We start from the raw sequence: 15067 nt of genomic DNA, 5'->3' as shown, positions 1-15067 counted from the left end.
AGTTATTTTTTTCAGCTAAATTTATCTCGTATTATTTTAAAAAATTTGAGGAGAAAATTCAGATATGTATGTATTATTATGCAAAAGCATTTGCGTATTTTATCTACTGGCATTTTAATAATCAAAGACATATAAATTATGTTTAATAATGTGTTTTTGCACATATATATTGTTTCTTTTTTGGAAACTATACTGACATTCAAAAATTACTTATTAGTTAACCTGGGTCTAAGTGTTTAAAGTTAATTAAAAATCTAGACAAGCTCTCCGCCAGACTGCCACCAAGCCGCCATCATGGATGCCAGCCGTGTGCAGCCTATCAAGTTGGCCAGGGTCACCAAGGTCCTGGGCAGGAGCGGTTCTAAGGGACAGTGCACGCAGGTGCGCCTGGAATTTATGGATCACAGGAGCCGCTCCATTATCCGCAATGTAAAAGGCCCCGTGCACGAGGGCGAAGTGCTGACCCTGTTGGAGTCCGAGCGAGAGGCCCGGAGTTTGCTCTGAGTTTGGCTGTTCGCTGGGTTTTGGATGTTGGATTTGACCACTTGAGATGGAAATGAGGTGTCATGATCTGGTCCTTTATTTTGTGCTGCCACATGTAAATTCAGATGGACCTTTAAATAAAGCATTTGTGATACAAAAAAAAAAAAAATCTAGGTAATACAATTTAATTCACACATTAAATCTTTATAAATTGCAGCATTGTAAGAATCTTACAACTAAACTCATTAATAGCCCTTAATTTATTTTATTTAGTTGAATACAATTTCATTTTGTTTTTTAAAAAATTTCAATAGCTTTAGGGATACAAGTGGTTTTTGGTTAAATGGATGAATTGTACAGCAGTGAATCCTGGGCTTTTAGTGTACCCATCGCCCGAGTAGTGTGCATTGCATCCAACAGGTGATTTTTTTGTTTTATCCTTCACTCCCCTCCTACTGTTCCCCTTCTGAGTTTTCAGTGTTCATTACCCAACTCTGTGTGCCTCTGTATAGTCATAGCTTAGCCTCGACTTATCAGTGAGAACCTCTGATAATTCGGTTTTCCATTTTTGAGTTACTTCACTTAGGATAATAGTGTCCAGGTTCATGCTGGTTATTGCAAAAGACCTTATTTCATTCTTTTTATGGCTTAATAGTATTATATGGTGTGCATGTGTGTATGTGTGTGTGTACATATATAGGTGTATATGTGTGTGTATATATATATGCATATATATATGCATCCTTTTTTTAACTTAAAAAATGGTCATTCTGACAAGAGTAAGGTGGTATTTCATTTTGGTTTTAATTTGTATTTCTTTTGTAATTAGTGATGTTGAGCATTGTTTTCATATGCTTGTTGGCCATCTGTATAACAGGAAATATTTATTCATGTCACTTACCAACTTTTTAATGTAATTATTTGCTTTTTTTTTTCTGTTGATTTGTTTGAGTTCCTTGCAAATTCTGGATATTACTCTTTTGCCAGATGCATAGTTTGTGAATATTCTCTCCCATTCTGTAGGTTGTCTGTTTACTGTGTTGAATACTTCTTTTTTATGCAGAAGGTTTTTAGTTTAAGTCCCATTTATCTATTTTTGTTTTTGTTGCATTTGTTTTTGGGGTCTTGCTCATAAATTTTTTGCCTAAGCCAATGTCTACAAGAATTTAACCTAGGTTTTCTTTTAGATAGGGTTTCAGGTCTTAGAGTCAAGTATTTAATCCATCTTGAGTTAAATTTTGTATATGGTGAAAGACATGGATGCAGTTTCATTCTTCTGCATGTGGCTATCCAATTTTCCCAGCACCATTTACTGGATAGGGTGTCCTTTTACCAGTTTACGTTTTTGTCTGCTTTGTTGAAAATCAGTTGATTGTAGGCCATTAGCTTCATTTTTGGGTTTTCTATGCTGTATCATTGATATATGTGTCTCCTTTTACACTAGTACCATGCTATTTTGGTTACTGTAGTTGTGTAGCATAATTTGAAGTCAGGTATTGTGATATTACTTTGGCTGTGTGGGCTTTTGTTATGGTTCCATACAAATTTTAGAGTTGTCTTTTTCTAATTCTGTAAAAAGGATGTTCGTATTTTGATAAAAATCGCATTGAATCTGTAGATTGCTTTGGGTAGTATGGTCATTTTCACAATATTGATCCTTTGAATCAGTAAGCATGGAATGTTTTCCATTTGTTTGTGTAATATGTAATTTATTTCATCTGTGTTTTCTAGTTCTCCCTATATAGATCTTTCACCTCCTTGGTTAAGTATATTCCTAGGTATTTTATTTTGTTGGCAGCTATTGTAAATGGTATTGAATCCTTGATTTGATTTTCAGCTTGTTTGTTATTTGTATTAGTAGTGATTTTTACTATATGTATAGTAAAAATATATATAATAAATATTAAATAAAAATATAAAAAATATATAATAATATTAACTAAAAATACAAAATATGAAAAACATTTTGTATTTTGATTTTGTAACGGGGACTTTATTGATTTCATATGTGAAACCTAGTGAGGAAGGAGACCCTTAATCCTCTTAAGCTTCTAAGACTCCTTTCCCCTAGACTTCTACATTGCATTTCAATAGGAGAAATAAAGGCTGACAGACCCGGCACTACCCTTAATTGCACTCCTATAGATCTCAGGCATGATATGGTGGAATCTTTCTGGAAGATATTGTTTTTGCTTAAACAGGATCAAACCCCTACCTAGTCAGGTACTCCATACCTACTTCATGGATCAAGATCCTTTCACATGCAATTTCTAGAATTGTAAGCCTTTAAAAGGGCAAAGATTTTCTTTGTCGAGGAGCTCAGCTATTAAGGTATTTTCGCCTGCTGCAGCTCCCAACCAAATAAATCACCACTTCCTTCCCTGTTTGGTGTTTGAGACGTTTGTTTGCGACCACTCCTGCTTTACTAGGAGTCTTTTTGAGGCATCTTTAGGGTATTCAAGGTATAAGATTATATTATTGGCAAGCAGAGATAGTTTGACTTTCACTTTTCCAATTTGGGTGCCTTTATGTCTTCTGTTGTTGATTGCTCTGGCTATAACTTTCAGTTCTATGTTGAATAGGACTTGTGAAAGTGGGCATCCTTGTGTTGTTTCAGCTCTAAAGGGGAACGCTTTCAACTTTTCTCCATTCAGTTTGATGTTGGTTGTGGGTTTGTCATATATGGCTTTCATTTTTATTTATTTTATTTATTTTGAGGTAAGTTCCTTTGCTGCCTAGTTTGTTGAGCGCTTTTTTTTTTTAAATCATCTAGAGATGCTGGATTTCATGAAATACTTGTTCTACATTTATTGAGATAATTATATGGTTTTTGTTTTTTTAATTCTGTTTATGTGGTGAATCACATTTGTTGACTTGTATGTGTTTAGCCATTCTTGCACCCCAGAATGAAGCCCACTTGATCATGATGAATTCTTTTTGGTGTGTTGTTGGATTTGGTTTGCTAATAGTTTGTTGAGGACTTTTGCATCTACGTTCATCAGTGGTTTATGTTTCTCTTTTCTCCTTCTATCCTTTCCTGTCTTTGGTGTCATGGTGATGCTGGTTTATAGAATGGATTAGGAAGGATCACTTCCTTATTTATCTTTTGGAATAGTTTCAGTAGGGCTGGTAGTGGCCTGTCTTTGAATGTCTTGTAGAATTTGGCTATGAATCAATCTGGTCCTGGGTTTTTATTTGTTGTAATATTTTTAATTACTAATTCAATCTCACTACTTCTGGTTCTGCTCAGGATTTCTATTTCCTCCTGATTCAAGCCTGGAGATTTGTATGTTTCCAGGAATTTATCAATTTTCCCTAGATTTTCTAACTGGTTTCATAGACGTATTCATAGAAGTCTTGGATGATCTTTTGTATTTCTGTGGTTGATTGTAATATCTCAGTTTTCCTTTCTAATAGAGTTTATTTGAATCTTCTCTCCTCTGCTTGGCTAATCTACCTCGTAGTGTATCAATTTTGTTTATCTTTTCAAAACACAAACTTTAAAAAATTGATTTTTTGTAATTTTAATTCAATTAGTTCTGCTTTGGTATTATTTCTTTTCTCCTACTTGCTTTAGATTTGTTTTGTTATTTTCTATTCCGATAAGATGTGATGTTAGGTTGTCAATTTGTAGTCTTTGTGTCTTTTTGATGTAGGCATATAGTGCCATGAACTTTGTTTTTATCAATGTTTTGCTGTATCCCCAATATATTAATAACATCTGTCACTGTTATCATTGACTTTGAAAAATGTTTAAATTTTCACCTTGATTTCATCACTGATCCAAAGATAATTCCAGAGCAGATTGTTTAATTTTCATATATTTGTATGGTTTTGAGAGTTCCTCTTGGAATTGATTTCTAATTTTATTCTGCTGTGGTCTGAGAAGGTACTTGATATCATTTGAAAAAAATGTATTGAGACTTGTTTTATGGCCTATTATAAGGTGTATCTTGGAAAATGTTCTATGTGATAATGAGAAGAATGTATGTTCTGCAATCTTTTTTTTTTTCTTTTTTTATTGTACTTTAAGGTCTGGGGTACATGTGCAGAACGTGCAAGTTAGTTACATAGGTATACACATGCCATGGTAGTTGGCTGCATCCATCACCCTGTCATCTACATTAGGTATTTCTCCTAATGGTATTACTCCCCTTTTTATAGAATGTTACATAAATGTTTGTTAGGTCCCTTTATTCTAGAGTGAAGTTTAAGTCCAGTATTTTTGTTATTGTTAACTTTCTGCTTCAATGATCTGCCCAGTGTTTTCAGTGGAGTCTATTATTGTATTACTATCTATCTCTTTTCTTAGGTCTAATTGGATTTGTTTTATGAATCTGGAACTCTGGTGTTAGGTGCATGTATACTTAGAATTGTCATATCATTGTGTTGAATTTTTAAAATTTATTTATCATTATATAATGACCTTCTTTGTCTTTTTTTTTTTTTAATTTGAAATCTGTTTTATCCAATTTAAGAATAGCTAATTCTGAAGCAGGGTCCACCACAAGAAATTCTCCCGTACTATACCTGCCATCTATAGGAAGGCGATTTAGGAGGTGTCGGTTGGCCCCCCATTTCTTCCATTGAAATGCATCGTGGAAGTCAAGAGGGAAGTGATCCTAGATGCCTGGGTCTCCTTCCTCACTTCTGCTTAATTTTGGTTTCATGTGTGTGAAAAATTTTTTCCATCCCTTAACTTTCAGTCTGTAAGAATCTCTATGAGTTAAGTGGGTCTCTTGAAGTCAGTAGCTATTTGGATTATGGTTTTTAATTCATTATATCAATCTATATCTTTAAGTGGGGCACTTATACCATTTACATTCAAAGTTAATCTTTATATGTGAGGCACTGTTCCAGTCATCAAGTTTGCTGTTACCTATTTACTTTGCTTTCCCCATCTTGTTACTGTTTTCTAAGCCCTATCATTTTTAATATTGGTGTGTATCAATCTTTCATTTTGATACTTAGAGCTCCTTTGATTATTTTTTGTAGGATTGGTCTAGTGGTGGCAAATTCCATCAACCTTTCTTTTTTTTTTTTTTTTTTTGGTCTGGAAAAGACTTTATTTTTCCTTCATTTGTGACACTTAGTTTTGCAAAATACAAAATTTTTGGCTGACAGTTATTCTGTTTGAAAAGACTGAAGATAAGCCCCCAATCTTTCCTGGCTTGTAAGATTTCTACCGAGAAGTGTGCTGTGAGTCTGGTAAGTTTTTCTTTATAAGTTATTTGTTCCTTTTGTCTCATTGCTTTTAGAATTCATTTCTTTGCATTGACTTTAGATAGCCTGATAACTATATGCTTTGGTGATGTTTATGCCACCAAAACTCTTTTTACAATGTAAAGTTTCTTTTTACAATGTAAAGATTCCTTTTACAATGTAAAGATTCTTTTTATAATGTAAAGATTCTTTTTACAATGAATCATCCAGCAGTTCTTTAATCTCTTTGTATCTAGATGTCTAAAAATTACCTCAAATTAGTTTTTCAAATTTTGGCTGTTTCTTCTCTCTCAGGAATGTCTATGATTCTTAAGTTTGGATGCTTTACACAATCCCATATTTCTCAGAGACTTTATTCATTTCTTTTATTTTTTTCCCTTTATTTTTGTCTTATTGGGTTAATTCAAAAGCCTTGTATTCAAGCTCTGAAATTCTTTCTTTTATTTGGTCTAGACTATTGTTATAACTTTCCCCTGCATTTTATAATTCTCTAAAAGAGTTTTTAATTTCTAGAAGTTCAATTTTTAAAAAAATTCTATCTCTTTGGAATATTTTTTACTCACAATCTTATTTTTTTATTTCTTTTTTATTTTGGGGGCTCCAATGATCCTCCCACCTTGGCCTCCAAAAGCAATGGGATTATCGTCATGAGCCACTATGCCTGGCCAGGTTTTTGATCTCTTTATATTGGTTTTCAACTTTCTGTTGGATCTCCTTGAGCAACTTTATAATCAATTTTTTGAATTCTTTATCTTGAATTTCAAAGATTTCATTCTGGTTTGAATTCATTGCTAGAGAATTTATGTGATCTTTTGGAGGAATTGAAAAACTCGTTTTTTTAATATTACCAGAATTATTTTTCTGCTTCCTTCTCATCTACAAAGACCATTTCTTATTATTTTTGAATTCATTTTTTTTTCAGCTGGGGTATTTTCCCATTGAAGAAGATGTGACATTAATGTATGAGCTAGTTTATGATCACCTAGCTTAGACTCTGGGTGCTTTCAGTGGCAGTCCATATAAATTCCTTGGTTACAAAGAATTTTTGTGCAATGGCTTTCTCAAATGCTGCTTGTAGTAGTGACGTACTGGGTGTGAAAGCAGATTCATTGTCTATTGTGGGATCAGAATGGCAGAGGTCTCATTCCCCAATCGTGTGTACTTCCCCACCCCCAGTATTTTTTTTTTCACTGGATTGAACAATTCAGCCTTCAGGCAAGTAGGAGGTGTTCACAGGTAAGAACTGGCTGTAGCTGAAGCAGATGGGTATGTGCAATATCCCAATGGTGGGCAAAAGTCCCAGCCCTTACAAAGGTAGTTGGGGGACCTCCTAGTGAAATGTGCTTCAGTCTTCACAGAGGAAGGGAGGGAGCCACCTCAGCTCCACTACCAAGCTGGAAGGAAAGTGTTCCACCACCCCCATCATGCCCCTGTCCTAGTGTTCCAGATATTCAGATTAGAGAGGCACCTCTGTCCATCTAAAAGAATGCCAACATTCTGTGTACATAAAGAGTGGAACTCCATCTCTAACGCAGGTGTGAACCCAGTGGGTATACCTCCCATGGGGATGCAGTCACCCTGAAGTGTTCCAGAAAAGCTGCCTACAGGTGTACCTGGACTGAGAAGCCCCAGCTGTGTCTGCACTGGTGGGCAAGGGGGAGAAGAAGTCACTTTTTCTAAGTCCCTTCATGAGCACTTGGGTTGCTCAGCTGCTGAGACAGAACCACAGTCTTCCCCACTGAACCCAGAACTGTGCCTGTGTCTTTACTGAAAGAGACTTGCTACAAGCAAGGAGTTCTGGGACACAGAAAAGCCTGTATGTAGTCTGGTAAATGTAATTTTAAAAATATAATTTTTAATTTTAATAAAAGCTATAGAAGTAGTGAGAACTAATTTAACTCAAAGCTAAATCTGGGCTATTTACAAAATTTGAATAATTTAACCTTGGTCCTAAACAAACCAAAATATGGTAACTTTTTTTGTAATCCAATTATTGATGAAATCATATAGAACTTTATCTTGAAATTGAAGTCTTTTCTTATGATGTCATAGCTATAGTTTAAAAACTATCATATAAATATACTTTTTAGTGTCCATGAAAAGCGTAGTTCAGTCTACTTTTCTTTCTTTAAACAATTTTGACTATTTATCTGAACTAAATATTTGTACCATATGTATCTAACAACTGAATGATTTTTAAATTAATTAATCTTCAAGCCTTATAAGAGAGGAAAAAAAGAGGAAATAGTATAGAAAAATAAGAGGGAGCCAGCTTTGAACAAATAGCTAATTATTTTCCTTCTGTAAGGAAAGAGAAGAAAATTTAGATGCAATAAAAGATATTTTGATTCATATGCATAAAAGAGAGAGTATCATACACATTTTGGTATAATTTTAGTGTTTGACAATTTTATCAAGCTGTATAATAAAAAAGTCTGTACTTATAAAACCTCAAAGTATGAAAACAAACAAAGAAGGGGATGTTTTCCACATTAAACCAAATAATCTCTCTTTTAGATAACACTTTTCTATGAGTTTTTTTCTTTCTATCTTTCAGTATCTAAATTCTCTTTAAAATTTTCAGCAAACTGTTGAAGTTCATATATTGGGGCAGCCACCCAGTCAATTTTTGTTTATATCTCATCTGTAATTTCAGGCTTTCAATAATTAATGAAAAAGTGGAAAGGGCATTGAGCATGTCAGTATCAGAAACTAATCTTAAGTATTGTCTGAAAGTGCTGGTTAAGGAGATAGTTTCTTATATTTTGCATTAGTTTTAGCTAAAGAACATTTTAAGGAAGCAATTTTTAGTTTGATTTGCATTTAGAAGACTCCTCACATCAGTTAATCAGATGAGACTATTGAACAGTCAGAATTTTGTTTTCTTTTGTTTTATGACACCTTTTAAGGAACAGTTTGTCCCTATTAAAGTTCCCCCAATGTGGCCACTGTCATTCCGTTTTCCTTGGTGGGAGTGTGTCAGTTTGAAAGGTATGCACAGGAGTTAACATTACAATGAGAAAACCAAAATAAAAAGGGTGTTTTTCATGAAACAGGTGCCCTTTTAACTCGAAAAGACCCCATGAGAACTGCACTATGTCTGTAAAAATGGTGCTTGTATGATCTGTGTTTCCAGAGTTTGGTAAAAGAAACAGTAGTCACTGATCAGGGGCTAAAAAACCTCCTGATTCTAGGCAGACAAAACTAAAATACCAGAAGTTTTCAAGGACACAAAAACAAGAATGAAGAAGCCCTATCCTGCGGCGAAGTTTGTTCAAAGGACAATGGTCTGATAAGAAACTTTCTGAGCTTCGCAGCTCCCAAGGCTAGCTTGAGGACAGACTTACTAAGCCAATGTCCCTTCCCTCCCTGTAGACTTTTCATCTTATAAACAAACAACACTGGAGAAATTAAACAAGCATACAGATAGACAATGAATTAGACAAGCAGGTATTAAATGCTAGAAGAAAAATTCACCAAAGAGTAACACAAATCTGTTCAGATAATCAAAAATTTCTCAAAGGAATTTATTTATAGGAAAACAAAATAAAGCCAGTGCTGATGGGCTTTCGTGAAGTAGTAAGAGCTCAATTCAGCATAAATTTCCTTTTCAGCCACAGGTATGTGGCACCTTAAGCAGATAGAGACACAGGGGGATCTTATATGTGCACACTGTTACTCACTAAAGATCCCAATCCAAGGCAGTGAGAGTCCCAACTGAATTTTACACAAACTTCCAATTCTGTCAATACCCTTCAACCAAAGACCACCAAGGACACCTTTTAGTTAAACAAGTTGAGTTTATTTCTCATCATAGCAAGAAAAAACACACACCATGAGGAACTGCTGGGTGTCTCAGTAAGAGGATATTAAAGAGAATCTATTATAGGATATGGGCTTTTTAAATTATTTTGGAGAGAGTCAAAGAAAGTGGAGGTTAGCTTTAGATTAAATACTGTCAGTAAGCAGGGGTAATTTTGTGATTGGTGTTTTATGGGTGGCACAGTCATCTGGATTTTGTCTGTACTTAGATAAAATAAGAAGGAAGCCTTGTTTTGTTTTAATCACTTGTCATAATCTCAGAGAAGCTTTGAGGTTGTTTTCTGTGGCATTGTTTATGTCCACCAGGATAACAAAATGGCCTGGTTGTGAATGAGGTCTAACTGAGTATCAGATTAGTTCTGGACATCAGGTCAGCTTTTTCTTGATCACTGACAGGTATTATTCGATATGCTGGCACATAGTGATAAACAAAGTTTCCATCCTCCTGGAGCCCTATTTCCTGTAATGGAGATAGGGAAAGAAATAAAGCTGGATAAGGAAAAGAGGAAATATGAGGGTGGTGGTACTGTGTTAAATAGAGTGACCAGGGAAGACCTCTATAATAAGAAGACATTTGAGTGGAGACGAGAAGAAAGTAAAAGAATAATACATGAGTATTAAAGAAAATTCCAGGTAGAAAGAGCCTGGAATGACCCAAGCAAAGACCCTGAGTGGGGCATATGCTTGTCGAAGACCAGAAAACAAAACAATGTTGTTGGAATGCAGTGAGTGAGGGGGAAAATAGTAGGAGATGAGATCAGAAAGTTACTGAGGACATTGTAATAACTTTGACGTACCTCTGCATTGGGTTGGGAAGCCATTAGTGTTTCTGAGCAAAGAAATGACATGACTTATGTGTTAAAAGAAATGAAAGGCACTTGATTTTTTTTTTTTTTTATGGTCTGAGAAAAAGGAATAAGTAGAAAGGCTGGAGATAGAGGAGGAAAGAAACAGAGAGAGAGAGGAAGAGGAGGAGGAGAAAGGAGTGAGAATTTTCATAGATGTGGAATTGTTGTAGATGTGCTTTATGTATTTGAGGAAGTTCCTTTTTATTCTTAGTTTATTGAATACTTTCATCAGTTAAGGGTGATAGATTTTGTCAAATGCTTCCCCTGCAGTTATTGAGATGATCATGTGGTTTTTGTTTTTTATTCTAATGATATAGGTATTACATTAACTGGTTTTCAGATATTGAGCCAACTTTTAATTCCTGGAGTAAAGCCCACTTGGTCATGTTGTATAGTGTATTTATATGCTGCTGGATTTTGTTTATTAATATTTTGTTGAGTTTTTGTACTTATATTCATAAGAGATACTGGTTTGTTGTTTTCATATCTTGTGATGTTTTTGCTTTTGGTATCAAGGTTATACTGGACTCATAGAATTAGTTGGAAAGTATTCCTTTCTTATCTATATTTTGGAAATTTTTGTGAAAAACTGGTATTAATTATTTTTTAAACACTTGGTAGAATTCAAAACTGTATGAGTCTGAGTGTTTTTCTGTAGGCAGTTTTAAAAATTATTAATTTAATACTTTCACTTGTTATATACATCTATTCAGATTTCCTATTTCTTCTTCAGTAAGTGGTGGTAGTTTGTGTCTTCCCAGGAATTTCTCCATTTCATTTATCTAATTTATTGGCAGAAAATTGTTAATAGTATTCCTTTATAATCCTTTGCATTTCTGTAAGCCAAGTAGTAATATTACCTATTTTAATTTTGGTTCCAGTAATTGAGTCTTATTTATTTATTTGTTGTTCAATATATCTAGTTTTGTCAATTTTGTTGATCATTTCCAAGAACCAGCTTTTGATTTCATTGATTTTCTCTATGGTTTTTGTATGTTCTACTTAGTTAATTTCTTCCACATTCTTTATTATTGGTCTGTTTGCTTGCCTTGAGTTTAATCTGCACTTCTTTTTACAGTGTTTTTTGTGGAAGGTTAGTTATTGATTTGAAATAATTCTTTTTTTTTAATATAGGCATATACAGCTATAGTTTTCCCTCTAAATTCTGCTTTAGCTGCATCATAAAACTTTAAGTATGTGTGTCTTCATTTTCATTCATCTGAAAATATTTTATAATTTCTGTTTTGATTTTTCTTTTGGCTTATTGGTTATTTGAGAGGATATTGTTTAACTTTCACATATTTGTGAATTTTTCATATTTCTGTTATTGATTTCTAATTTCATTCCATTGTGATTGAAGAATATACTTTGTATTATTTCTGTTCTTTTACATTTTTAGAGCTATACACTTTATGGCCTAGCATATTGTCTATAATGTAGAATGTTCCATGTGTACTTGAAAAGAAATGTATAGACTTTGGTTGTTAGGTGGAGTGTTCTACAGATGTCTGTTAGTTCTAGTTGGTTTATAGTGTTGTTCAAGTCTTTTATTTCCTTATGTCACCTTCTGTGTAGTTTTTCTATACATTACTAAAAGTGGGGTATTGAAATCTCCAACTAGTTCTTTGGAAATGCCTAATTTTTGCTTAATTTTATCAGTTTTTGCTTCAAGCATTTTAATATTCAGTTGCTAGATGAATATATATTTATAATTGCTATATCTTCTTGATGAATTAACCCTTTTATTATTATAAAATGTAACATTTTGCGTTGAGTAACACTTTTTGTTGTAGCCTATTTTGTCTGTATTAGTGTAGCCACTACAGTTTTCTTTTGGTTGCTATAGTATGACACATTCTTTTTCATTTTTACCTTCAATGTATTTGTGTCTTCGAATTTGCAATGTACCTTCTGCAGGCAATATATAGTTGGATCTTTTTGTTTGTTTGTTTATCCACTTTGACAGTTTCTGTCTTTTGGCTGGATTATTTAATCCATTCACCTTTAATGTTATTATTGATATAGTTGGATTTTTATCTGCCATTTTATTTTTTGTGTACCATGTTTTTGTGCATTTTTTCCTCTATTTCTTATTTTCTGCTCTCTTTCAAATTACATGAATATTTTCTAATGTAGCATTTTAATTTCTTTAATGATTATTTCAATATACCTATTTAAATTATTTCCTTGGTGTTTGCTCTAGGGCTTACAATATACATTTATACTTCTTAGACTTAAGCTCAGTTTTATACCAATGTAATTCCAGTGAGAGAGAAAAATGTTATTTCTATATTTCACTGTTTTACTTTCCCCCATTTTGTGGTATTATTGTTATACATATTATATCTGTAAGTGTTTAAAACTCAACAGTACATTGTTATAATTGTTATTTTATGTAATTTTATGTCTTTTATGTGAATTGAAGAACAAGTACATAGTTTTAGTTTTTGTTATATTACCTGTTTAATTTTATCAATTTTTATCCTCTTCATTTGTTCTTTTGTATGTGGGTTACCATCTATATTCACTTAGCTCAATACACATTTTTCACCCACTCACCTCCTTTGTGCTGCAACTGTCAAATATATTACATTTCCATATGTTATAGGCCCAAAAATGCATTTTATTTTTTATTTCTTATTTGTATTTGTTTTTAAGACAGGATCTCACTCTATCACACAGGCTGGAGTGTAATGGTGTGATCATGGTGCACTGCAGCCTCAACCTCTTGGGATGAAATGATCCTCCCATCTCAGCCTTCCAAGCAGTAGGGACTACAGGTGCACACTACCAATGTTCAGCTAATTTTAAAATTTTTGGTGGAGATTGGGCCTCACCTCATTGCCCAGGCTGTTCTTGATCTTCTGGGTTCAAGCAATCATCCTGTTTTGGCCTCCCAAAGTAATGGGATTATAGGTGTGAGCCACCATGTCTAGTCCCAACAATACATTAAATATACAATTTTATCAATTTTTTTCTTACATCAGTCAATGGAAGAAAGAAGAAAATAATATACATTCATACTACCGTTTTTATTTACAGTTACATTTATTAGTGCTTTGTGTGTGTGTGTGTGTGTGTGTGTGTGTGTGTATTTCAATTATCATTTGCTGTCAGCCTGAAGAATTTGCTTCACTATTGGTCTATTAGCAATAAATTCTCACTTTTTGTTTACCTGGGAATGTCATTATTTTGACTTCGTTTTTGAAGTTGTTTTTCTGAACGTAGGGTTTTTGGCTGACCATTTCCCCCCCTTTGGCACTTTGAATATGTTATCCCAATCCATCTGGCTTCAAGAATTTCTGCTGAGAAGTTGGTTGTTAATCTTACAAGTTTCCCTACACATCCAAAAAGCTCAACAAACTGCAAGTAAGATAAACAAAAAGATATCCACAAATAGACACATCATAGTAAAAATACTGAAAGCCAAAGACACAAAGAAAATCTTGAGAGCAGCATGAGAATAATTCGTCTTATAGTCAGATATGCTTTCGCGTATTGTGTTAGTTTTTTCTGTTGTTACAGCAGAATATTACAGACTGAGTAATTTATGTTTTAAAAAAAGAAATTTGTTTCTCACAGTTCTGGAAGCTGAGAAGTTCAACATTAGGATACCAGTATCTTTCAAGTACCTTCTTTATGCATCATCCCATGACAGAAGGCAGAAAGGCAAGATGGCATGTGCATGAGAAAGAGAGAGAGCCAAAATCATTCTTTTTTTGTCAGAAATCCACTCCCATAATAATTATCACACTTCTATTATAATGACATTAATCCATTAGTGAAGGCAGAACCCTCATGACCTACTCACTTCTTAAAGGTCTCATCTCTCAATACTGTTGGAGATTAAGTTCCTAACACAGGAACTTCAGGGAGCACATTCAAACCATAGCTCATATGGATATCCAGTTGTCATATAATATACCAGGGATCCTCAGCTAAACCCATCAAATTCACTTTTATATTTAGGTTTTATATTTTTCAGTTTTAAATTTTCCTGGTAATTCTCTTTTTTCTGTTTCAAATATCTGGAGAAATTCTTCTTTAAAATCTATTTTATTTACTTTTCCCTCTCTTGAACATTGCTATGAAGAAATATCAGGCACTGGGTAATTTATTAATAAAAGAGGTTTATATTGGCTCACAGATTTTTTTGTTTTAATTTTTGTGGGTACATGGTAGGTGTAAAAATTTTGGGGCACATGAGATGTTTTGATACAGGCATGCAATGTATAAAAATCACATAATGGATAATGGAATATGCATCCTCTAAGCATCTACCCTTTATATTAAAAAATCCAATTATACACTTTTAGTTTTTTAAATGTACAATTAAATTATTATCAACTATCGTCACATTACCCTATTCCCTGACTACTCTGCTTATTCTCTGATAACTATCCTTCTACTCCCTATCTCTGTGAGTTCATTATTTTAATTTTTAGATCCCACAAATAAGTGAGAATATGCCATGTTTGTCTTTCTGTGCCTGGCTTATTTCGCTTAACATAATGATCTCCAGTTTCATCCATATCATTGCAAATGACTGGATCTCATTCTTTTCTGTGGTTGAATAGTATTCCATTGTGTACATGTACCACGTTTTCTTAATCTGTTCATCTGTTGATGGACACTTAGGTTGCTTCCGATTCTTGCTGATTATGAAGAGTGCTGCGACAAACACAAAAGTG

At 33.7% G+C, this 15067-nt stretch overlaps 1 protein-coding gene across 1 annotated transcript; it reads left to right on the top strand.

Annotated features, from left to right (window-relative positions):
• The first annotated feature begins 269 nt into the window (after positions 1 to 269).
• On the top strand, positions 270 to 652 carry LOC116534980 (40S ribosomal protein S28-like). Its single transcript, XM_032255758.1, has one exon. The coding sequence runs from the start codon at positions 295 to 297 to the stop codon at positions 502 to 504; it is 210 nt and encodes a 69-aa protein (XP_032111649.1). The 5' UTR covers positions 270 to 294; the 3' UTR covers positions 505 to 652.
• The last annotated feature ends 14415 nt before the right edge of the window (positions 653 to 15067 follow it).

This window comes from Sapajus apella, unplaced genomic scaffold (assembly GCF_009761245.1).
Source record: "Sapajus apella isolate SASKATOON/1434 unplaced genomic scaffold, GSC_monkey_1.0 scaffold91, whole genome shotgun sequence".
NCBI classification, from domain to species: Eukaryota; Metazoa; Chordata; class Mammalia; order Primates; family Cebidae; genus Sapajus; species Sapajus apella.
Note: the sequence above shows the minus strand (reverse complement) of the source record. Positions and strands in the feature narration are given on the sequence as shown.